This window comes from Pelophylax lessonae (genome assembly GCF_965119305.1).
Source record: "Pelophylax lessonae genome assembly, chromosome: 4".
Taxonomy (NCBI): Eukaryota; Metazoa; Chordata; class Amphibia; order Anura; family Ranidae; genus Pelophylax; species Pelophylax lessonae.
The window spans coordinates 75931752-75955839 of NC_138771.1; the positions used below are offsets into that span (position 1 = coordinate 75931752).

At 43.7% G+C, this 24088-nt stretch overlaps 1 protein-coding gene across 1 annotated transcript in view; it reads right to left on the reverse strand.

Annotated features, from left to right (window-relative positions):
* FSD2 (fibronectin type III and SPRY domain containing 2) overlaps window positions 1-24088 on the reverse strand; it is a 79322-nt gene that overhangs the window by 34993 nt on the left and 20241 nt on the right. Inside the window, exons 4-7 of the mRNA XM_082254030.1 lie at window positions 18356-18589; window positions 10045-10067; window positions 8350-8471; window positions 3933-4088 (exon numbers count right to left, since the gene is read on the reverse strand). Of these exons, the coding sequence (XP_082110156.1) occupies window positions 3933-4088; window positions 8350-8471; window positions 10045-10067; window positions 18356-18589 (535 nt within the window). The remainder of the gene's footprint in view (window positions 1-3932; window positions 4089-8349; window positions 8472-10044; window positions 10068-18355; window positions 18590-24088) is intronic.

The window sequence follows — 24088 nt, forward strand, 5'->3', positions numbered from 1 at the left end:
GGTTCAGCTATGCTGAACCCTGCAATCTGACCCTGCCTGTCACTTAGGAGATCCGCCCGCTTGTGTTTACACAAGCAGGCGGATCTCCACACTCGATTCCCCGACGACAGGCGTTCGCCGCTGCTCCTCCCCTGGCCCGACTCCCGCTGTGACTGAATACAGGGGGAGCGAGCCTCCGGCGGGGAGTAGGTCTACGTCACCAGACGATAACGAACCACTTTGCCGCAGTAGAGCTCTAGTGAGCAGTCGGCAAGTGGTTAAAGAGTCCTACAAGGCGTAGGGAGTACTGGGTGACCTGTGGAAGATTCAACCAGTAAGAGATCCAGTTATGGGATCTACACATTACCCAATTTATCCACCATATTTGAGTGCAGAAGAGCTTTTTTCTTTGTGATGCTACATACACTACCTGCTTTCCTACCACAGCATAGCATACAGTTTGTTTTTACACACGAATAATGCATGCACATTTCATTGCTTAGTAAGCTGGTCTATATTTTGTTTAATTTTAGTTTTCAGAAAAATGTTGGCATGCAAATTTTGTGGTACACCGTGTAGGGCAGAAGGCACAAAGAGAACATTGCCTGGACGTTCAACGCACAGTACATTGTAACTTGAATTCTGTTCTTCTGATATGGAACCGCGCTGACTTTATTTTATATACTGCCAACAGACATGGGATTAATTTACCAAAATTGCATAGAAAAACCATGAGAGCATGCTTGAATCACGGGTCTGCATTCTAGTGGATATATGCTTACATACCAACTGTTAACAACTCAAACTAAAGAAATTCCAGCACTGGAGCTGTGGCAGTCTCAATAGATGATTGATAATAACTCCACCTGTGGTGCTGCTAATAAACCAGCACAAAAGTACACAGAAAACAAGGAGATCAGCGCTAGCCTCAGTGGATATAGGGGAACCACAGCCAACATGAACTAATATAGTTTATTGAAAATTGATAGTTGACAATAAAAATCCAAACCGGTATGTGAAGTCCCTGATGGATGAGGGGTGTACACCAAGCATCGCTGCCGGATGGGGTCCGCTCTCTTTTTGCATTCAATAAATTTTTATTGAGTTTTACATAAGAAAATATAGACAAAACCGGTAAAACAGAAAATTGAAATATTCAACAGGTTCCAATGCATGTACACAATCATATAGTAAGAGCAACAGATGAGTGGTGTAATAATAGACAATTAGAATTATCAGGAAAATCAGGAAGTATTCAAAGCATCACAGGTTATACAACGGTATGTCCTATGGTAGGAATGTGGCACAACGTAGTATAATAATGATAATGTGTATATCCGTGTTTGGATGTAGTATGGGAGCGAGAGTCCCCTCCGCCCGGACCTAGAACCCTAAGGAACAATGTCACCAAGTCCGGTTTGAGGGAGCTCCTCCCCCATCCTTCGGGTCAGTAGTAAGGTATAATTATTTCAAGAGAGCCTTAGTGACTGTTTCAAATAAGGCCAGCATTACCAGGAGTTTTGGAATTTTTTATATGACAGGGAGTTAACTGCTAGAGAATAGATTTCTCTAGGAGATAGTTATCATTCACGAGCGCAATCACCTCAGACAAATTAGGAGTATTAGTAAATCTCCAATTGAATCAGGGTCTTGGCTGCTAATATGTGGGTTACCATTTGTCTATGGTTATGAGGGTAGAGATCGATATTGATATTCATTATAGCCAATTCTGGATTTGGGGGTGAAAGTACTCCTGTGCAGGAGGAGATAAACCGGAAAATAGTATGCCAAAAGCTCGTGAGTGACGCACATCCCCACAGAATATGATGTAAGGTTCCCGTTTTGCCACATTCCCTCCAACATAGAGAGGATATTGATGGTGCCATCTTGGCCAGCCTGTATGGCGTATAATACCATCTATTAACAATTTTAACTGTAGTTTCCCAGTGGTTAGTGCATTTAGAAAATCTGTATATAGAAAGCAGAGCTGTTTGCCACTGATTAAAAGTGAAAGTTATTTTCAGGTCTTTCTCCCATTTAAGCATATTAATCGTCTTCTGGGAAGAGGTATCCCCTGATAGGATATTATAGAAGGTAGATATACCTTTGTTAACTGGGGGATTTGCTATTAGGAAGTTCCATGTAGGTAAATTGACATGGGTAGAGGTTAAGGAGTGTTTTCCTACTCTGATAGAGAAAGCTTGAGCTGGTTGATTGTGCAGCGAGGGGAGGGGAGCACACGAACCAGCCGGTGTGCACTAACCCCTTCTCCTTCTACCTCCTATGCTGCAGAGCTCAGCGGAGCGGGATGGATGCGTGCAGCCGGAAGCCGGAAGGACGTCACTACCGGACGTGATGAAACAGGAATTCAGAGCCAGCTTGACTTGCAAACAATGCCCAGTTGCCGTGACAGCATGTTTCGCTGAAGTACCGCTTAGTCCTTTGAGAGCGGACCCCATCCGGCGGCGATGCTCATCCATCAGGGACTTCACATACCGGTTTGTATTTTTATTCTCAACTATCAATTTTCAATAAACTATATTTGTTCATGTTGGCTGTGGTTCCCCTATATCCACTGAGGCTAATGCTGATCTCCTTGTTTTCTAACAACTCAAACTACCTACCTGATCGTACACACTGAATGCCAGTGTACGATTAGATATAGTAGGTAGGTTCAGTAATCACAGTCGATATGCTTGCAAATACCCAGTTGCATGTAAGCCCATTAATCAAGCATACCCTGGTGGTTTATCCTGCTCTATTCATTCATTTTGCTACATTAGGCCCCATCTGATTGTTGGCCGTATATAAAATAGTTTCCATATCAGAAGCATAGGTGTGCACAGCCTATTGCATTAGGGTGTGTACCCCAAATCTTAAACACATATGTAGGTACGTGCATGTGTATATATACTGACAGTGTCGGTAGGGCAGAGATTGGTGTCAGTAGTTTTTATTTTTATTATATTATTTTTCATTTTTTACGATTTTATTTTTAGTTTTTTCGGAGCCCAGAAAGGGGGCTTTGGTGAAAAATCAGGACTCTAAATAGGGAGAATATGCACCACACGGGGTGATTAGGGTGTGCCCAGGCACACCTTGCACACCCTGTGCGCATGCCTATGATCAGAAGATCAGAATTCAAGATACACACCGCATAATGTCGCGTTATTGCTGAAAACTCTGGAGGATAGTATACATTTATTTGTTTCTAGCTCTTGGTTCAGTGTAAGTATATGTGTTAACACTGGCATAATCATTTTTTGTATTTCGCGTTAGGTCAGTGAGATTAAAATGATTTATCTAAATTAGTGTTACTCACCCTATCATGAGAACTAATAGTGACAAATGTACACTGTGTAATGAAGGCACAGGTTTATTCCCGGGCACTGATGAGGGCAGAGCTGAGAAGGACCTTATCATAATTGCTCAACAAAGATGTGGGATGTGCATGTAATATACTCCTTAATTCCCATGGATTTATCGTTACATAGCAGTAACATCAAAAAAGAATCTGTGGATATTTAATTTGTGATTCATACATCATTATTTCACCACGTGGAAACTATTCCTACACATTTGCTGTAAAGCAGTACCACTTTAACTCATAAAACTTGAAAAAGAACTGTTATTAATACACTAAATGTTATAATACGAAAATATTTAAAGTGGATCTATAGTCAGATACATATTTTTTTACTGTATATATACCGTATATTTAGTAGTGGTGAATGAGGAGTTTATACTGTATATGAAAGAATATACTGGATACATCTAAATTGTTCTGAAATGTATGCAGTTGACCTACAATGTATTTTTATTTGAAAAGTTTTTTTTAACAGTTAGTTTGTATCTAATAGAAAGTACATTTTATGATATAAGTCCAACAAATGTATGAATAGCGAGGAAAAACGAATTGCACATAGTTCAGTGGTTCATTGGAAAAACCTTACCTTGCCGATCCTCCCCTTGAGCAACATCAGATACTGGCTTATAGAAGAGGTGGTAATGTTCTACTGTATCTTCTGAGAACAGACTCCAGCATACACGGAGAGATATTGCTGTGGCAGAGTTTGGTGCTTGCGGGTTAATTACAGGAGCTGAAGGCACTGCAGCAAAAAAACAAAAGACATAAGGATTACTAAAAGAGCAATTCATAAATATCATAAAAATTATTGTAAATACAATGCCGTGAACAATGCATGACTGCATGATATGATCTTGAACAATCAGTTGAAGGTACATGATGATGACCTTTCTGATGACTCATCTGCTGCTAACAAATTAAAGTCTACTGCAAAAAAAAAAAAAACAACAAGTAGATGGATGTTGTCAGTGGTTTAATTTATAATGTACTTTATTCTACAAGTCCTGGCTAACAACTACCAAAAATCACAGAAATATGGACAGCCTCATATATAAGTCACATTTCCCTAGACCATGGGTGTCCAACCTTTTGGCTTCTCTGGGCCACATTGAGTGTAGAAAAATTTTCTTGGGCCGCATATAAAATATATACTATAGTTAAGGTATATAAGTAATAAAACGCCACTTAGCCCTTCCCGTGCTAAAGCCCCCCCAGGCACTAATTTAACACAACTAGCGGATGATCCCTGTTAGCTCATATCTCGTCAGGAGGCAATTAAAAGATGATATACGGCCCTTCAGTGGCTAACCCCCCCTAGATGGTGAATTTCCCCTCATCCAGCCGGGAGTTGTGACGACACATAGCACTCAAACTTAGCGCAGACACAACTGATTTTATTGCAAGTTTAGCTCATATTTAAAGGCAAGTTTTGAGCGGGAAAGACTGCCCCAAACTGGTTACAAGTCAAATTAACAATAGCACATATCTCACAGAACAGTACACGAAAAGGCTTTTGTTTCCCTATGTATCTGTGTCAATATGAGGTGTTCTTGTATCTGAATCTGTGTTTTGTGGGACGAGTCGCTATGTCTGTATTCAGTTGTCATGTGTTAATGCATGCAATTGTCAAATGTGTTTAGGTGGTGTCAGTAATTTCCATGCGCAGACTTAACCCTGTCAAGTGTCCAAATGAATGAATGAAAAGGTGTTTAACATGTCGTCTAAATGCAAAACACAGCTGTCTGATGTCCAGGGCCGTATGAATGAGTGTCAGTCTGGCTCGTTACTATGTAAATGCAAGGGCCCACATTTCATCATAGAATGGGCATAAACTGAAATATATATGAAATATAATAAGGCATGTTAATACAATCTTTCAATCCCCTCCGAGGCAGCCTCTGCGGCCGTGCCCCCGACTCGACTTTCTTCCTCCCCAGCAAAAAAAAAATTGTCAGGGGGCAGTGGGCCGCATTGCCTGCGGTTGTGGGGTTGGACATGCCTGCCCTAGACCAAAGACAAGAGCTGTAAATTTCTTCTATGATATGCACATTCTTCTGATAGGATTATGTTGTGGTAAAAGCAGCAATGGAAAAGGATATCAGAAAAGCTTAATTTGCTAAAGTTAACTATACCTTATATAGGTACATCTCATAAAATTTTAATATCATCAAAAAGTTAATTTATGTCAGTAATTTAATTCAAAAAGTGAAACTCATATATTTTATATAGAAGTGTTACACACAGAGTGATATATTCCATGCATTTCTTTCTTTTAATTTTGATGATTAGTAAAAACCCAAAACTCAGTATCTCAGAAAAGTAGAATATTACATAAGACCAATAAAAAAAGGATTTTTAATACAGAAATGTTTGCTTACTAAAAAGCATGTCCATGTACAGTATAGCATGCACTCAACATTTAGTCGAGGCTGCTTTTGCATGAATTACTGCATTAATACAATGTGGCATGGAGGAGGTCAGCCTGTGGCACTGCTGAGGGGTTACGGAAGCCCAGGTTTCCATAGAGATACTGGCTTTGAGCTCATCTGCATTGTTGGGTCTGGTGTCTCCCACCTTCCTCTTGAAAATACCGCACAGATTCTCTATGGGATTTAGGTCAGGTGAGTTTGCTGGCCAATCAAGCACAGTGATACCATGATTCTTAAACCAGGTATTGGCACTTTTGACAGTGTGGGCAGGTGCCAAGTCCTGCTGAAAAACGAAATCAGCATCTCTATAAAGCTGGTCAGCAGAGGAAAGCATGAAGTTCTCTAGAATTTCCATGTAGAGGTCTGCGCTGACTTTGGACTTGATAAAACACAGTGGACCAACACCAGCAGGTGACTGTGTCTCTGTTGCTCCTTCATCTAGAGAGGGGGTGAGGCACTCTAATACAGGAGGTATGTTATTGGCCAGATCACCAGGTGAAAACAGAGGGAAAAAGCCTAAACGAGAAAACAAATGCAGCCACCAAATTTCGAGAGGACATGTACTCTCCCAATCAACATTGATTATTTTTAATTCTCATACTGCTAGCTAGCTTCTAAATAGGAAAGTATATCCTATATACTTGTTTTAAACTTTTTTTTACATTTCTTCAGTTACTTCCTGGTTTCTTGCCTAGGCAAATGATGTCATCGCCCCAGTAGTCTTCAGGAGTGGAGGAGAGGAGGAGGGGTTTTCTCAGCTAAGCATACTCTCCAGTATGCATGCTTGAGCTAAGGGCAGATGGATTCCAGGAAGTAAATACTACATTAATAATTTGCCCTTTCTCAAGATAGCCACAGCCAGAAATTCTAGAGGGTTGTTTTTCAAAGTGATCTCTCAACAAAATAAAGCATAGAGACATGGATGGATGGATGGAAAAGTTTGCTTTGAATATCAAAAATTAATTAAATAGTGTTTTTGGTTTGTGGCGCTCAGATGCAGTGAAGACCCACTTTAACCGCTTTACCACTGCTCACTGTGCTGCTACTGCAGCACAGTGGCTCGTTATCGTCTGGCGACGTAGGTCTACGTCGCCAGACATTCCCCTCTCTCGGCTGCGTGCGCGCGCCGCCTGAGGCTCGCTCCCGCTGTCTTCAGTCACAGCGGGAGTCGGGCCAGGGGAGGAGTGGCGGCGATCGCCGCTGCTCTTTTCCGATCATCGGGGAATCTAGTTTGGAGATCTGCCCGCCTGTGTAAACAAATCGGGCGGATCTCCTAAGTGACAGACAGGGTCAGATTTCAGGGTTCAGCATAGCTGAGTCCTCGATCTGTCCTTGTGTCACTCAGTCACCTCCCCCCCCCCACACGTTAGTAAGCACCAGGCATACATTAACCCCTCCCTCTCCAATAAAATTAACCCCTTCCCTGCCAGTGTCATTTTTACAGTAACAGTGCATATATATAGCACTGATTACGGCAGTAATGTCACTGGTACCCCCAAAATTGTCAAAAATGTCAGTCAAGGGTCCGATCTGTCCGCCGCAATGTCGCAGTCCCGCAAAAAAAAAAATCGCAGATCGCCGACATTACGCGTTAAAAAAACCCACCAAAAATGATAGAAATCTTTCCCTTTGTTAGTAAACGCAATAACTTTTGCACAAACCAATCAAAATACGCTTATTGTGATTTTTTTACCAAACATAGGTAGCAGAAAACAAATTGGCCAAAAATTAAAAAAAATTTGATTTTTACCGTTTTTTGGGGGGGAATTTCATATAAAAAATTTTTAAAAATATTGTTATTTTTTCAAAATAAACGCTCTTTTTTTGTTTATAGCGCAAAAAGTAAAAATCGCACAGGTGATCAAATACCACCAAAAGAAAGCTCTGTTTGTGTGAAAAAAAGGACGTCAATTTTGTTTGGGTACGGCATCGCATGACTGCGCAATTGTCAGTTAAAGTCGCACAGCGGCGAATCACAAAAAGTGGCCCAGACGTAAGACAGCAAAATCCTCCAGTGGTAAAGTGGTTAAGGGAGTTGTAAAGTCAGAAGTCATTCTATGCATTAAGATAAAAAGCCATCTGTGTGTAGCAGCCCCCCTAATGCTTACCTGAGCCCCATCTCTATCCAGCGATGTCCACGAGTCCTTGGGCCATCCAGAACTTTCTCTCCTGATTGGCTGAGACACAGCAGTGGCGTCATTTGCTCAGTTAGTTGTCCAATCAGGAAAGAGAGGTGGTGAGGCCGAAAGGCAGCTCCGTGTCTGAATGGAAACACGGAGCTACAGCTCGGCTCGGGTGCCCCCATAGCAAGCTGCTTGCTGTGGGGGCATTTAACAGGAGGTAAGGGCCAGGAGCAGAGAAGAGGAACCCAAGAAGAGGAGGATCCGAGCTGCTCTGTGCAAAACCAACTGCACTGAGGAGGTAGGTATAACATGTTTCTTATGAAAAAAATGTAAAAAAACACGAGACTTTACAATTACTTTAAGGACTGCTAAACTACAATTCTATTTTTGGTTTTGGGCTTAATGTCGTTTTATGAATTACAGCATGTTAGAATTATCAGACATACATTACCTGGAAGTGTATTAATAGAATCTAAAAGCTTTCCCACTTCAGAAAAATCGAGGTTATTGTTTTCAAATTCCGCATTCGTAGAAATATTTAAATTGATGTCAGTGCTGAAGTATTTGTGGAGTCTGTGAATAATAAGAGTTGATATTATTTACAGTATTAACATGGAAAACAGATTAGCTAAAATGGTCATTGCACAGTACACAAACGGAGAGCTGTTCAATGCCTATTTTTGGCTGTAATTAAATTGACACTAAATTATATCCTTATTCTCCAAAAATAATCTATGCACATCCATTACTTAAAGTGGAAGTTCAGTTGAAATCCTACTAAGCCTAAAACTACTCCCACCCCAATTCTAAACCTATTCCAATTACACTGTAAAGAAAATGTCTATACTTACCTATGCTGAGGGAACGCCATTCAGGGCACATGATCTCTCCAGTGGCGGCTTCAGTGAAGAGGAGAGATCACTGTCAATGACTGAAAATGCCTGTTCAGTGATGTCACACATAGACTTACTATGGGGCATTCATTATCAGTTGTCTCCCTCCTTTACACAGAAATGGACGCTGGGGCCTAATCATGTGACTGGACCGAAGTGGCTTCAGAATAGGTAGGTTTAGGCATTTTCTCTTTCACAGCGTAGGTAGAATAGTCTTAAAATGGGGGTGGGAGTAAGTTTAGCCTTAGTTAGATGTGGACTGAACTTCCAATTTAATGACCTGCAGGCGGGTCCCAAATGTGAGACTGAGTCACCACCATGTATTCCATCAGGGACCTCCTATAGCAGGGCTTAATCAGGCTTAATGGGTTGCCATACTCACAATTCACAGCCCTCCAAGTACTCCTCTCCACATTCACATGTGCACATATGTTGTGCCTAAGATAAGGCGTGCCTTGTGCACACACCATGCTCCTGGTCACCCTTGCCAACATCGCCACTCTGGGGTACACCTCTTGCACCAGGACTCAACTTTTTAACATGGATCCAAGAAAGGCTCTCACTTCCTTATCCACCACCTTAACTTAGCCTGATCAGGTGGGCGCATAGTTAGGTACACTGGGATCCCTCTTCTCCATGTTGGTACCTTATGAGATGTACAGTCTAGCTTAAATTTAACAGGGCACCATCCGACTTCAGAGCACCAAGGGTACTAAGGATCCACTTCAGACACATGAAGCAGCTATAGACTCAGTCCATCTCAATTTTATTACAACAGTCCTTTTTTCAAGTCCAATTAAAATTATTATCCTGTTCATTTCTTAATCAACAGTTCTATTTGTTGTGGCAGTGTAACTTTGTATGCCCAGCAGCAGGGGTGCCCATCTCAGGGGTTGCATAGAACATAGAACCCTGGCAATGCTTTCTCCATCAGTCAGCTTCTCCTCATTTTAGACTCCACCCCAAGCATATATATGACCCTGCCTGGAGGAAATTAACTGATTTTCCTTCCTGGAAGGATTTTAAAGGAGATTCTATTTTAAAGGAGAAACATAGTTACCCCTGCCTACAGGCCCGTGGTCTATTTTTCATGCAATTGTTTCTTACTGTGTATTCCTGCCTCCATGTATTGTCCTCTATGAGCTCCTGAATCTCTTCTTTTCTCTCCTACTGTTACCTATTACTTCTACATTTGAATTAATCATTCCATAAATACTATGTATTTTATGTTGTAAATCTAAAAATATCATTACCTGTTGGTTGTGTCAAGTGCAGTCTGTAGGAAAGGAAGAGAAAATAACAAGGATTACATACTAAACAATAATCAAAGGCATATCCCAAAAGTGAATTGATATTACAAAGAAATATAAGTCAAATAAATTATTCAGTGACTGTTGAACATATGATATAAAAATGCATAGACAGAGGTAGTTACCTTCAGTGAAAACCATATGTCAAAAAACCCCAGTAAGAGAGAACTACAGTATGTATACAAAATAATATGCAAATCTTGACTTGTCTTGCATGAGTCTAGATTGATCTGGCTCCAGAGAATCCCTGTTGGCTTTTTATCATGAGTATCCCTGTTGGCTTTTCATTATGAATATCCATGTGGGCTCTTTTCCATGAGTACCTCCATTGGTTCTTTATCATGATGAGCAGTTTCACTTACCAGTAGGGTGGCACAGATCAAATTAAACTGGCAGGAGGAAGCAGGAGTTTTAAAGGAAAAACAGGAATTTTGGCTTATCTGGAAATTCCATATCTTAGACTAAAGTACAGATCATGGGATTGGATATTCATAGACCCTGATTATAGACAGGCACCTTGAGGTGATTGCACACTGGCAAAGCTTTTCTGGACTTACCTCCCTTGGACATACCCCTATAATCCTACCCTATGTATGAAGGATCCATTTTTTAGTAAGCAATGCAGAGTAAGTTGGAAACAGAAGGGAGGCTTGCCTATGTCCTGTACTGTAAGTCGAAATTCCTTTTATCTAAATTCTACAATACAGGAAGCCGGCTGGGTATCCCCAAGCATTAAATAAGAAGGGTGGGCATCAACAAGGTCAACAGAACTGTGCCAAAAGGCCCAAAAATAACAAGGGTCAACAGACCTAACTCAAAGAGCTGCTGTAAGAATCTTGCAACTAAACTCTACATCTGCAAAAGCTTGGATGTCCACCTGGTAGAACGTGGAGAAGGTATGTACTGAAGACTAGGCATCAGTCTTCCAAATCTGGAAAAAAAGGCTTGATGTCGAAATGCAGAGGAAACACCCACCAATCTGTGGAGTTGGCATGTAAGAGTGCTATAGTTGTTATCTTTGAGAGTGTAAGATTTTGAGATGAGTTGTCCAATCAATAATTTTTGAGGCAGGATGTCCTCTGTGAGGGCCTGATGACAAGTCAAAGAGAGAATTTGTCTTCCTAATAGAAGCTGTGGTTTTTAGATTCTGGACAATAAAGAGCAATCTCTTTGGGGTGCTTATGAACAGTGTAACTCTAAACTGATGTAGCTCCTAGTCAGGTGCTCGGTAAGTGAGTGTAGTTTTTGTCTCTCTCTGCTTACCAGAAGAGCAGCAGGTAAAACATATGTGCACTCTGCTTATCAGGGAGCATGATTGATAGTTAGGTCTACTCAGTGTGCCCAGTGTGTGATTCATCTGGTCTCGGGAGTGTCCCCAGCTGATCCAATGGGGAGGCACATTGGAGGCTGGAGGAAACCTGACCAGTGACACACAGGCTTTTAGTACTGTCCCAGGGGTTGACACAAATAATGGTGCATTATAGGACAGGGTATAAAAAGCCGTGGGCACATGAGGTAGAGGTCTTTGGGCGGGAAGCCAGGTCCCAGAAGGAGGATGGCGGCTGCCTCCTTTTCTGCAGCAGTTGGTAGTGGTCACAGGCTGTCGGCCTGGTGTACCAGGGGTGTGAGACTGAACCCAGAGGTCCAGGAGAAGCTTACTACAGGAGTTGGGGCACAGCAGAATCTGGAAAAACAGTGTCCATGAGTACAGAGGAACTTGCCCAGGGGTCTGCCCAGGAAGGGGACCACCCCTGGAGTGTAGAGTCAGTGGACGGGTGTTAGCTAGCCCAGAGAGAAAGGGGGTACTAGGGGAGTGTCCTGAAGAGAAATGTAATGGATATACCTCCTCTTCATTCAAGTGGCAAGATGAAGCAGGAGCTTTGCCGCATTCTCAAGTTTAGAGTCCTCAGCATTGTGAATAGTTAACAGTTGGAGTATCCCAGTCATCCCTTCCCCCATCCCAATTACAATAAAACCACAAAAACAACATCCACTGGACTGATCTTTGACTGAGCCAAGAACTTAAAAACGGTGTTGCAGCCTCACCCCCTCCCCTCCCCTCCAAAAATTAAAAGTCAGCAGCTACACATACTGTAGCTGCTGACTTTTAATATTAGGACACTTACCTGTCCTGATTTACTGCTGGGGCTCTGGGCTTCAGCAAAATGGCAGCCTCCAGGAAAAAAATCATTACCAGGTAATGATTAAGCACACAGTCAGTGTGTGAAACGCGTCTACCTTGTCACGATTGTCATATTTGGATGTCCAGTCAATAAATCTGGATTTTGACTCAACCTGGAGTGCTGCTGTCACAATCTGGATGGAGGCCGAAGTGCAGAGAGGGCTTCCCTTGCAGCTCAGTGCGAGTCACCCCTGGAAGTGGTACAGGATATGAAGCGTCTCAAGTAGCACAGGTCGCCTGTGGTGAACACCAGATGATTTCAGGAACTCTGGGTAAGGTAGGCAACGAGAAGAATAGTAAAAGCCAGGCCGAGGGTCAAACACCGGTGATCAGTCCAAGAGCAAGGTAAGTAGCAGAGCAGGGATGAGCCGGGGTCATACACAGGTGAGCAGGCAGAAACAGAGTCCTTAGGCAAGCCGGGGTCATACACTGGGAAAACAGGCAGGTAGTAGCAAGAGCAAAGTCCAAGAGACAAGCCGAGGGTCAAACATCAGGAGGAGATCAGATGGTTCAGAAACAAGCCGGGTCACAACAGGAAGTCCAAACAGGAAACAGGAAGCACAAGATCACAGGAAGCTGAGAGATAATCCAGCAATGAGTCTGCTCCTATGGCCACCTTTTATAGGCCAGCAGAGGGCAGTGTCAATTGAGGCTGGAACGACCATTGCTATTTCTGGCAATGTTGCCAGTTCTCCTACGGTCATTTCCCTGACGGGCCAGCAGAGGGCTGTGTCGATTAAGCCAGGAGCGTCCATGACTTGTACTGGCAGAAATGCCAGTACGGCTGTATCCCTGACAGTGCCCCCCCCCCCCCCCAAGGGGCAGCCTCCGGATGCCCAGACGGGCCCGACTTTCAGGAAACCTTCTATGGAATTCTCGGATAAGCCTTGGGGCATGGATATTGCTCATGGGTTCCCATGAATTATCTTCAGGGGGATACCCCTTCCACTTAATTAAGTACTGAGTCTGTCTACCCCTTTTCCTGCAATCCAAGATGGATTCGACCTCAAACTCAGTTTCACCTTCCACTGAAACCGGCGGTGGAGGTAGCTCCTCTCTTCCAGAGAATGGGCTCTGTACAACTGGTTTAAGTAGAGAGGTATGGAACTTACTCGATCCTGGACTGCAGGGACTGATGTTTCAGGAATGACGTTAGGCAAGAAAGAGGGATGGAACCAGTAATTTGTCCAGAATGGGGTTTGATTGGTTGCTGAGTGAAGAGAATTGTTGTACGCAAATTCTGCGCAAGGAAGGAGAGAAACCCAATTATCCTGAGAACCTGTGCAAAAACATCGTAGATATTGCTCCAAAGTTTGGTTTGTTCTTTCGGTTTGCCCATTACTCTGTGGATGGTAAGCCGATGACAGACTTATTTCAATGGATAAGGATTTACATAGCTCCCTCCAGAATCTAGAGGTGAATTGTACACCTCTGTCTGATACGATATTGTCGGGAAGTCCGTGTAACCCAAGTATCTCTCTAATGAACACGTTGGCAGTATCTAGAGCAGAGGGTGTACCGATCATGGGTAAAAAGTGGGCCATCTTTGAAAGACGGTCAACTACCACCAGAATAGTGGTGAACCCTTCTGAGGGTGGGAGATCCACGATGAAGTCCATAGAGAGCTTCTTCCAGGGTTGTTCAGGAATGGGTAGAGGTCTCAGCAGGCCCCAAGACTTGGTTTTGGACCCCTTGCTACATTGGCAAGTGACACAGGAACCAACATAAGCCTTGCAGTCCTGATTTAGGCTGGGCCACCAGAAGAGGCGTTGGACCAGTTCGAGGGTCTTCCGTCCCCCGAAGTGACCGGCAAGCTTGTGGTCATGAAAGCTTTTTAAGACCTGAAGTCTTACTTGAGGGGGAACAAAAATTTTGTCTTGATGCCACAAGAATCCATCTCGTCTGCTTAAGGGGGGAGTTACTGGTTCTGTACTCTGAGCAGAGGCCTTCTTAATCGCAGTCTTCAGGTCAGGCTGGATAAGCAAAAAAAAATTTTGAGCAGAGAGAATGGTATTGGGTTCAACAATCTCTGGGTTGTCAGGAAACATCCGAGAAAGAGCATCTGCTTTTCCATTCTTAGACCCGGGCCTGTAGGTGATGTGGATGTTGAACCTTGAAAAGAACAGAGCCCACCGGGCTTGTCGAGGTCTTAGACGTTTAGCTGTTCTTAGGTATTCTAAGTTCCTGTGGTCAGTGAAAATCATGATGGGATGGGCGGCCCCTTCCAGCAGATATCTCCACTCCTCTAAGGCACATTTTATAGCCAAAAGTTCACGATCACCTACATCGTAGTTCCTCTCTGGAGGAGTCATTTTCCGGGAGGAAAAGGCCACGGGGTGAAGAAGCGCCTTCGGGCCTTGGCGTTGGGACAGGATTGCCCCAGTAGCAATTTCTGAAGCGTCAACTTCTAATATATAGGGCAGAGCCGGATCCGGGTGCTGAAGGATAGGTGCCGAGATAAATAGTCTTTTTAGTTCGTCAAATGCTGATTGGGCCTCCAGTGACCAGCGGAAGCGAACCTGCTGGCGGGTCAGCTGGGTGATGGGTGAAATGATCGTGGAGAAACCTTTCACGAACCTTCTGTAAAAATTTGCAAAGCCTACAAACCGTTGGACACCTTTTTTGTCGGAAGGGGCTGGCCAATCTAAAATAGATTTTACTTTCTGAGGATCCATGGAGATTCCATTGGTGGAGATAATCAGTCCTAAAAACTGAATGGAATCCTTCTCAAAGTCGCACTTTTCTGCCTTTACATAGAGTCCATACTTCCTCAGGGTGGCAAGCACTCTTTTAACATGAGCCCGATGGAGCTCAAGGGTGGCAGAAAAGATGAGGATGTCATCTAGATAAACTATCAGAAAGTTGTCCAGGAATTCTCGGAAGATGTCGTTCACGAGATGTTGAAAAGTCGCTGGAGCGTTGCACAGCCCAAAAGGCATGACCAAGTACTCGAAGTGGCCAAATCGAGTTCTGAACGCTGTCTTCCACTCATCCCCTTCTCGGATACGGACTAACTTATAGGCTCCTCGGAGATCAAGTTTTGTGAAAATTCGGGCACACCGGAAGCGCTGAACAAGTTCAGGAATAAGGGGAAGAGGGTACCGGTTCTTAACGGTAATCTTGTTGAGTTCTCGGTAGTCCACACAGGGTCTTAAAGAGCCATCTTTTTTCTCCACAAAAAATATGCCAGCCCCAGCAGGAGAAGAGGAGGGACGGATGAACCCCTTCTCCAAGTTCTCATTGATGTAGACTCTGAGGACTTCAAGTTCGTTCTCGGATAAAGGGAATATCCTCCCAAACGGGATCTCAGCTCCAGGGAGTAATTCAATGGGACAATCGTAGGAGCCATCGGCTAAGTGGACCTCAAGTCTTTGTTTCCTCGGCTGCAAAGAGATACCCAGTTTCTTAGCCAAAGCATAGTCCATGAAACAGCTGCACGCCCCGGAATCAATGATCGCCAGGAGCCGAACCTTCCCTTCTGCCACCTGTAGGGAGACAGGGAGAACAAGGTGAGAGGAGGAAGGCTCAGAGACTTGACAGTTCAGAGAGCTTCGTAGGTAAGACTTACTGGGTCTTACAGGGCATTTGCGCAGGAAATGGCCGGTCCCCCCGCAGTAGAGACAGAGGTTGGCCTGTCGGCGGCGTTGTCTTTCCTCAGGAGTCAAGGAGGAGCGAATCAAGCCGATCTGCATGGGTTCCCCATCAGTGCTCAAGGTAGCAGGTGACCCAGTAGGAGGTGCAGTAGCTGATGGAACCTTAGGCAATACCCAGGTGGGTCGGGAGCCTTGGTAACGTTCAGAACGTCGTTCTCTCAGACGTCTGTCCAATTGAATGGCTAGTTGAATAAGACCCTCGAGAGAAGCAGGGGTATCGACACGAGCCAGTTCATCCTTGAGGATTTCGGACAGTCCATGGCGGTATTGATATTTGAAAGCCGCCTCATTCCAATCAGTATCTGCGGCCCACCTGCGAAAGTCAAGAGTATAGTCCTCTGCTGGTCGTTTTCCCTGTTGTAAAGCATGCAAGGCTGATTCGGCAGTAGCGGCACGCTGGGGGTCCTCATAAAGCTGAGCCATAGCCTCAAAGAAGGAGTTCACCGAATTCAGAGTGGGACTCTTTTGTTCCAGAAGGTTATGGGCCCAAGTTTGGGGTTCCTCAGATAGTAGGGAGATTATGAACCCCACTTTCACAGTTTCGGAGGAAAAGGTCCTAGGCTGGAGGGCCAAGTACAGAAGGCAGGCATTTTTAAAGGACCTGAATTTCTTTCGTTCTCCGCGAAAACGTTCAGGTGTTGGCACCCGTGGCTCTGGTGGAGGTGCCATTGAAAAATGTGGAGAACTGGGGTGCTCTTGTTGTGAGGAGGCAGAAGCGGAGCTGGCAGAGAGCTGGCTGGGATCAGCAGGAGAAGGAGAAGTTGTTAAATGCTGCAGATGTCCTTCTAACTGGAAGTAGCCATCTTGAAGCCTCTGGACTGCTTGGGTCAGGGTGGCGACTTGTTGACATAGCGACTCGAGCGGGGAAGCACCTCTGTCGGCCTCAGACATGGCTGGATTATACTGTCACAATCTGGATGGAGGCCGAAGTGCAGAGAGGGCTTCCCTTGCAGCTCAGTGCGAGTCACCCCTGGAAGTGGTACAGGAGGTGAAGCGTCCCAAGTAGCACAGGTCGCCTGTGGTGAACACCAGATGATTTCAGGAACTCTGGGTAAGGCAGGCAACGAGAAGAGTAGTAAAAGCCAGGCCGAGGGTCAAACACCGGTGATCAGTCCAAGAGCAAGGTAAGTAGCAGAACAGGGACGAGCCGGGGTCATACACAGGTGAGCAGGCAGAAACAGAGTCCTTAGGCAAGCCGGGGTCATACACTGGGAAAACAGGCAGGTAGTAGCAAGAGCAAAGTCCAAGAGGCAAGCCGAGGGTCAAACATCAGGAGGAGATCAGATGGTTCAGAAACAAGCCGGGTCACAACAGGAAGTCCAAACAGGAAACAGGAAGCACAAGATCACAGGAAGCTGAGAGATAATCCAGCAATGAGTCTGCTCCTATGGCCACCTTTTATAGGCCAGCAGAGGGCAGTGTCAATTGAGGCTGGAACGACCATTGCTATTTCTGGCAATGTTGCCAGTTCTCCTACGGTCATTTCCCTGATGGGCCAGCAGAGGGCTGTGTCGATTGAGCCAGGAGCGTCCATGACTTGTACTGGCAGAAATGCCAGTACGGCTGTATCCCTGACAGCTGCCAATTCCTTTTCTTTTATCGAGTGTCCATTGATGCAGGGGGTGTGCAGGTGGCACGCTCTATGATTGCTGATCATAGATCAGGGTAAAGGGCCAATCACATTTGCCTATTACCATGTGATCAGCTGTGTCCAATGACAGCTGATCACAGATGTAAAAACACAAGCTGCTTATCAGCTTATCTTTCCTCACGTTGACAGTGAGAAGAGAGAAGAAAAGCTGATAACCGGCTTGTGTTAAAGGGACATCTGCACTGGTAATCAGGGCACTGATTATCAGTGTCCTAATTATCAGTGCATTTCCAACAGTGCCCACCAGTGCTGCCAATCAGTGCCTCCTCATCAGTGTCACCTATCCGTGCTGCCTACTAGTGCCATTTAGTGCCACCTATCAGAGCCCATCAGTGCCACCTATCAGTGCAGCCTCATTAGCGCACGTCAGTGAAGGAGAAAGATTTTCTGTTTGCAAAATTGTATAACAAACTATGAAAATGTTTTCTTTTTTTCCAAAAATTTGTATTTTTTTTGTCTGTTTAGCAAAAAAAAACAAAAACAAAAAAAAAAACAAACCTAGTGGTGATTTAATACCACCAAAAGAAAAAAAAATGATACAAATTCCATATGGGTACAGTGTTGCATGACCGTGCAATTGTCATTTAAAGTGCGACAGTGCTGAAAGCTGAAATATGGCCTGGGCAGGAAGGGGGTGAAAGTGTCCAATAGGCAAGTGGTTAAACTATTGATCATTGTAGCATTCACTCACACTCTCTGTTCTGTCTTTGTATAATGTCTTTAGTAAAAGCTCATGGAAATGTGTTTATATAGTGTTAATGCTCTTACCTTCACAAATTCCACCTTGTCATTCTCTTTATATATTTTCTGTATAGTCTCCATTAAATCTTTTGAGGTGTCAAGACTTTGTCCACATTCGACTAACTGCTCAAATAACGACTCCAACTTCCGTTTCTTTTCATCTTCTAGAACCTGTAACTCTTCTTCATGCTTAGCTGCAATTGAATCCATTACTTCTGTATAATGCATCTCAAAGTTCTGTTCTTGTCGCCCAAAATTCTCCTGAAAGTTCAAATATAGCACACAATCATTTCATTGAAAGGATTTCAACAGCCACGTGAAGAGTTTTCTGTCATCCAGTTATGTATTTTGAAGCATTTAAAAGATTCCCATTAAGTGGAACAAAACCCTCAATTTAACAGTTTGAAAAAACACTTACATTCCGGCATTACTAACTGTCACATATTCTTGTGCTCTCAACCAAACTGTCAAACCATCAAATGACTGGTGTCATAACTGATCACATGGGCAGCACAATGGCATTTGCAGATCAAACAGAAGCTTAAGTCCCTGTTCACACCTGAGCATTTCTCAACTAGTAAAACACTCATTTCTGAAGTCTCAAAACACCCAACAAGCAAAATCCCATTCATTTCAATTGCTCCTGTTCACATATGAGCGTTTTGTCGCCTGAAGCAAAATGCCTGAAGCTCAAAAAAGTACATGAGCTTCTTTTTTGGCAGATTACAAGCATTTTTGTTAGATGTCAATGCCTGCCTCCAAACACCTGCAAAAAACGCCTGAAAAATGCCCAATAAAACGCCTGAAAACGATACACTTAGGTGTGAATGGAGCCTTAATGGTAGCTTCCGTGGCTAGAAAGGAGAGGGTTTAGTTCCGCTTTAAAGTGGAATTCTGGACTAATCTTAAAAATACTTCCTCCACCAACACCTTTACTAACTAACCTGTGGAAGAAAGACAAAGATGGATGTAAGGAGTCCCTCGCTTTGATGGCAAGGTCTATGATATGGCCAATACATATGGATATATAAAGTGTACTCTGTGAAGCATCTGCCTCATATATATATATATATATATATATATATATATATATACAGTGTTTCTAACAGAGACCCTATTTACGTTGATGTAATATTAGACGAGGAACGTATCTGTTGCCTGTAATCTTGGGGTTCCAGTGATCATTTTGAGAGGATACTGACTGTGAATTCTCCCCCAAAATCTACATATTTGCAGTTATTCTATTGCATTTATCTGCCTGCACTGATCTGCCCCTCAACGCATGTGTCTGCCAAGGTCTCTATCGCAGCTGGAATTATTGGTCTGCCTTGGTCTCTCTGACCCTGAGGAAGCTCTGTTGCGAAACACGTCGGATTGCTGGGGACCCTAGACCGTGCTATCTAGAGACCGTAACATCTAATGAGATACACTGTATCAGCATTCCCCATGGGAATATATTTCTACATATGCGTTTTTCTTTTATCTAGTCTTTCTATGTAGTTATAGTATATCTTGTTTTTTGTCTTTTTATATATATATATATATATATATATATATATATATATATATATATATATATATATATATATATATATATATATATATATGTCTGTTCAATAAAGAGAGCAATTTTAATTAATTATATGGTGCGATAATTGTGATCATCCTCTCTCCAGTTGCCCATAGAAAGCCCCATCTAGTATTTTGTCGTACACAATAATAGGGGTTTGGGCACATTATCACGGCAATTGTTAAAGATGTATATACTGTACTTTTCTATTTTCAGGCTGCTTCAGTCCAGTCATGTGATCAGCCACCTGTGCCAGACAGCAGCGGCTGCGGGGGATAGGAGGGAGCGCCAACAACAAATGGGCCCTATGAGCCCATGGGTGGCATTACCAGCCGTTGTCAAGCGCTCTCTCTCTTTTCCCCTGCAGGGGGGAGATCATGTGACTGCAGAGACCTGAAAATAGCTAAGTACATGCCCCTTTCTTCCTCTGAATTCTTCAAGATAACTATAGTATGTGAATGGACATTTCACCCACAATGGCGATGTAAGTCCTTGTTATATTGGGTGTCCATGATCCACATCTGTGACTTCCCCTGTATTATCCATGAGCAAAGATCACTAGCACATCACAAAAAAAAAAGCAGCTTTTTAGAAAAGATGCAACAATTAACCTATACATGTTTCTGAAAAATCTGCCTTTAACCACTTAACCCCCAGAAGATTTTACCCCCCTTCCTGACCAGGGCCTATTTTGCGATTCGGCACTGTTTGACTTTAACGGACAATTGCGCGGTCGTGCGACGCTTTACCTAAACGAATTTGACGTCCTTTTTTTTCCCACAAACAGAGCTTTCTTTTAGTGGTATTTGATCACCTGTGCGATTTTTGATCATGCGCTATTAACAAAGAGCGTCAATTTTGCAAAAACAACAATATTTTTCACATTTTTTTTTATATGAAATTCCCAAAAAGAAAAATTTAAAAATCAAAAATTTTTAACATTTTAGGGCAATTTCTTTTATGCTACCTATGTTTGGTAAAAAAAAAAATCGCAAAAAGCGTATTTTGATTGGTTTGCGCAAAAGTTATTGCGTTTACTAACTAAGGGAAAGATTTTTGTCATTTTTGTTGTTTTTTTTTAACGAGTAATGGCGGCGATCTGCGATTTTTTTTTGCGGGACTGCGACATTGCGGCGGACAGATCGGACCCTTGACTGACATTTTTGACACTTTTGGGGTTACCAGTGACATTACTGCAGTAATCAGTGCTATACATATGCACTGTTACTGCAAAAATGACACTGGCAGTGAAGGAGTTAACTCTATTGGAGAGGGAGGGGTTAAGTGTGTCCCTAGGGGCGTGTTTGTAACTGTGATTGGCTGTGGCTACTAGTGTAAGAACAGAGATCAACGGTCCTACATAGTAGAACCGTGTGATCTTCATTCTTACACAGGGGAGAATGACAGGCGGCTTTGTTTACATTAGCCGCCTACCTTACTTCCGGTGTAACGGACGATCGCGAGTGCCCGGCGGACATCGGGTCCGCCGGGCACACGCGCGGGGGGGTCCGAGACCATGCGGGAGCGGGAGCGTTCCTCCAGCGGTGCGCGCTCGCTCCCTAGAGCCTCACAGGCTAGCGATGTAGACCTACGTCGCTTTGCCTGTGAGGGGCTGACCGCCGCAGTAAATAGTCGTGCGGCGGTCGCCAAGCGTTAAAGTGCATGTCTTTTTTTTTTTTTTTTTTTTTATGGCCCCTTTCATACGAACGGTTAGTTATCAGCTTTTAGCTACGGAAAGAGGAACTTATTTACCACAGCTAAATGTAGACAATGCATCCCTATGGCCCCATTCACACACAGCGTTTAGCAACGTTTTCATAACATACGGTTTTGTGCATTTAAGAAAAATAACGTTGACAGCGTCCAGAAGCGATGTACTACAGCTATCTGTATATAAACGCAGTTAATTGCAGTTCAAAGAAAAAATAAGTAAACAGTTGCTATACAAAAGGCAAGAATTTACTACCGGAACTAAATGCAGCCACATGTAAACGCAAGTAATCGCACATAATCGCAATGTACAAATGTGAGTAATCTTTGTGCCAGGAGTGTTGGAATTTCAAAAAAACCAAAACATGCTTTACCAGCGGCACAACAACCGCCCGTGTGAAAGGGGCCTAAAACATCATTTAAAAATAGGCAATATGGAAATACAGAAGGACGTTTTACTGAAAAAGGAAATGCATTGTAAATAATGTTTTATTTATTTTTTTGTGATTGGATATGGTCACCTGATCACTATTTAGCGCTTCAACCTGGGCTCCAAGGGATAGGGGGTGGAAACTTTTTGTGACAATTGGCAGCTTTTGCTGACCCAGCCATTTTAATTGAGAATGTGCAGGGCTACAGGGCTGGGACAAAGGGGTGGGCAGGAGGGACAGCTGCCCTGGGCACTGTGGTATCATGTGAGTTGGGGAGCACCACAAGGAGACTGGGGGAGGGGATTTGTGTTGAGAAGGGGAATTTGGGGGGCAGCAGGGGGTAAGAATTGTTCAAGAAGAGCAAATTTGGGGAAGTGTGCTAGGAGTGGTGATTTGGGGAGGATTTGTGTATGGAGGGGGAAGAAGATTTGCACTAGGAGGGGGATTTGGAGGTTTTTTTGCTATAAAAGTAGTATTGTAGATGGGAAATGTTTTTGGAGGGCGGGTGGGGGGGATTTATGCTAGTAGGCATGATTGTGGGGTAATTTTGTTAGGAGGGGAAATTTGATGGGGAATTTGTGCTAGGATGAGAGATTGAGGGAGGGGAATTTGTGCTGGAAGGGGGGAATTTGGAGTAGGGAGAAGAGGATTTGTGCTAGGAGGGGGACTTTTTTTGGGGGGGGGGGCAAAGATTTGTGCTGGGTGGAGGGGGGATTTATGCTTAGGAAGTATTCATTAAATTTAGTGATCAATTTTTTTTTTTAAGGTGGGGGGGGGATTCCCTGACACATAATGCTAATACATCTTGTTGGAGGGGCCCAATTTGGCATGTTCACACTGGGCTCTAGATTACCTTGTCCCGGGACTGTTGGGCTGGTCTGGAAATACCCCATATCTCCAATGCAGTAGGTAGAAACTCTCACTGGTTCCTCCTTCTGCCAACCACACACCCCACACTCACAGTGTTCAAGGCTGGGAGGGGACGTGTCAGGAAAAGTCTGACCACGGGAGTACAGGCATGTAGTAGGCAAGTACAGTATCCTGTAGCTCCCAACTAGAAGACCGAGATGCAAACTGACCACGCTAGGGCGGATCTGCTTCTGTCTGTAGAGTGATCAGATTGAGGCTCTATGCACACTGGCTTAAAAAATCGCTGCTACTATAGGAGTTTTGCATTTTGCCTGTAGAAGCAGCTCAGTGCTATCCTATGTGTCCATGCACATGATCATGATTACAGATATATTTTAACCTCAACATTTAGAAGCAGGAAAAAAACCTTTCTGGTTTGCGTTTCTGATTGAGCTTTCTGGCAGAAAAAACGCAAGACTTTCCTAAACTCCGTACAAAAAACACTCGATATGGGCGTTTTTTTTTTTTTTTGTCAAGGGAACAGATGTTTTTTTAAAGTGGTTGTAAACCCCCCTAAACCCCCCCCCCCCCCTATAATTGGGCTTACCTATAGGTACTGTAAATATCTCCAAAACTTGCATAGTTTAGGAGATACTTACTGTATACTACGCCAATGACGTCATCGGCGCATGCGCTCTGAAAGAACGGCCGCCCATGCCGTTTTATTCAGAGTCCTGTGCCATAACCGGCGGCTGCCACGCGCATGTGCGGTAGTGACGTCACACGTCTGGCCAGTAGCACAGTCAGAGTCCGTGGCCCTGGGAAGGAATACGGGATAAGCTCCACTAATAAATGCAATTGTGGATTCCAAGTGTCCACCCAAAGAGGCGCTAGCCCGCACTTGGATAATCCTTCAAACATTAGCAGTCATGCTGTAGCCCACAAATTATAATCATATGCGAACCACATGAAAAAAACTAATAACAAAAATAAAGTGTCCATAAAGAAATAAAATGAAATGTCCATACAGAGCAAAACTATATTGCAATGCAGCAGCTATACTCTAGGCCGAGACGGTGACCCTGGGCATGCGAATGAAGAGATGGTGAGATCGCAGCACTATGGCACCCGCCATGATTGAGAATGTTTAGTATAAAGGCGATTTTGATGGTTTTAGGATGTAAGTGCATTACATTAAAC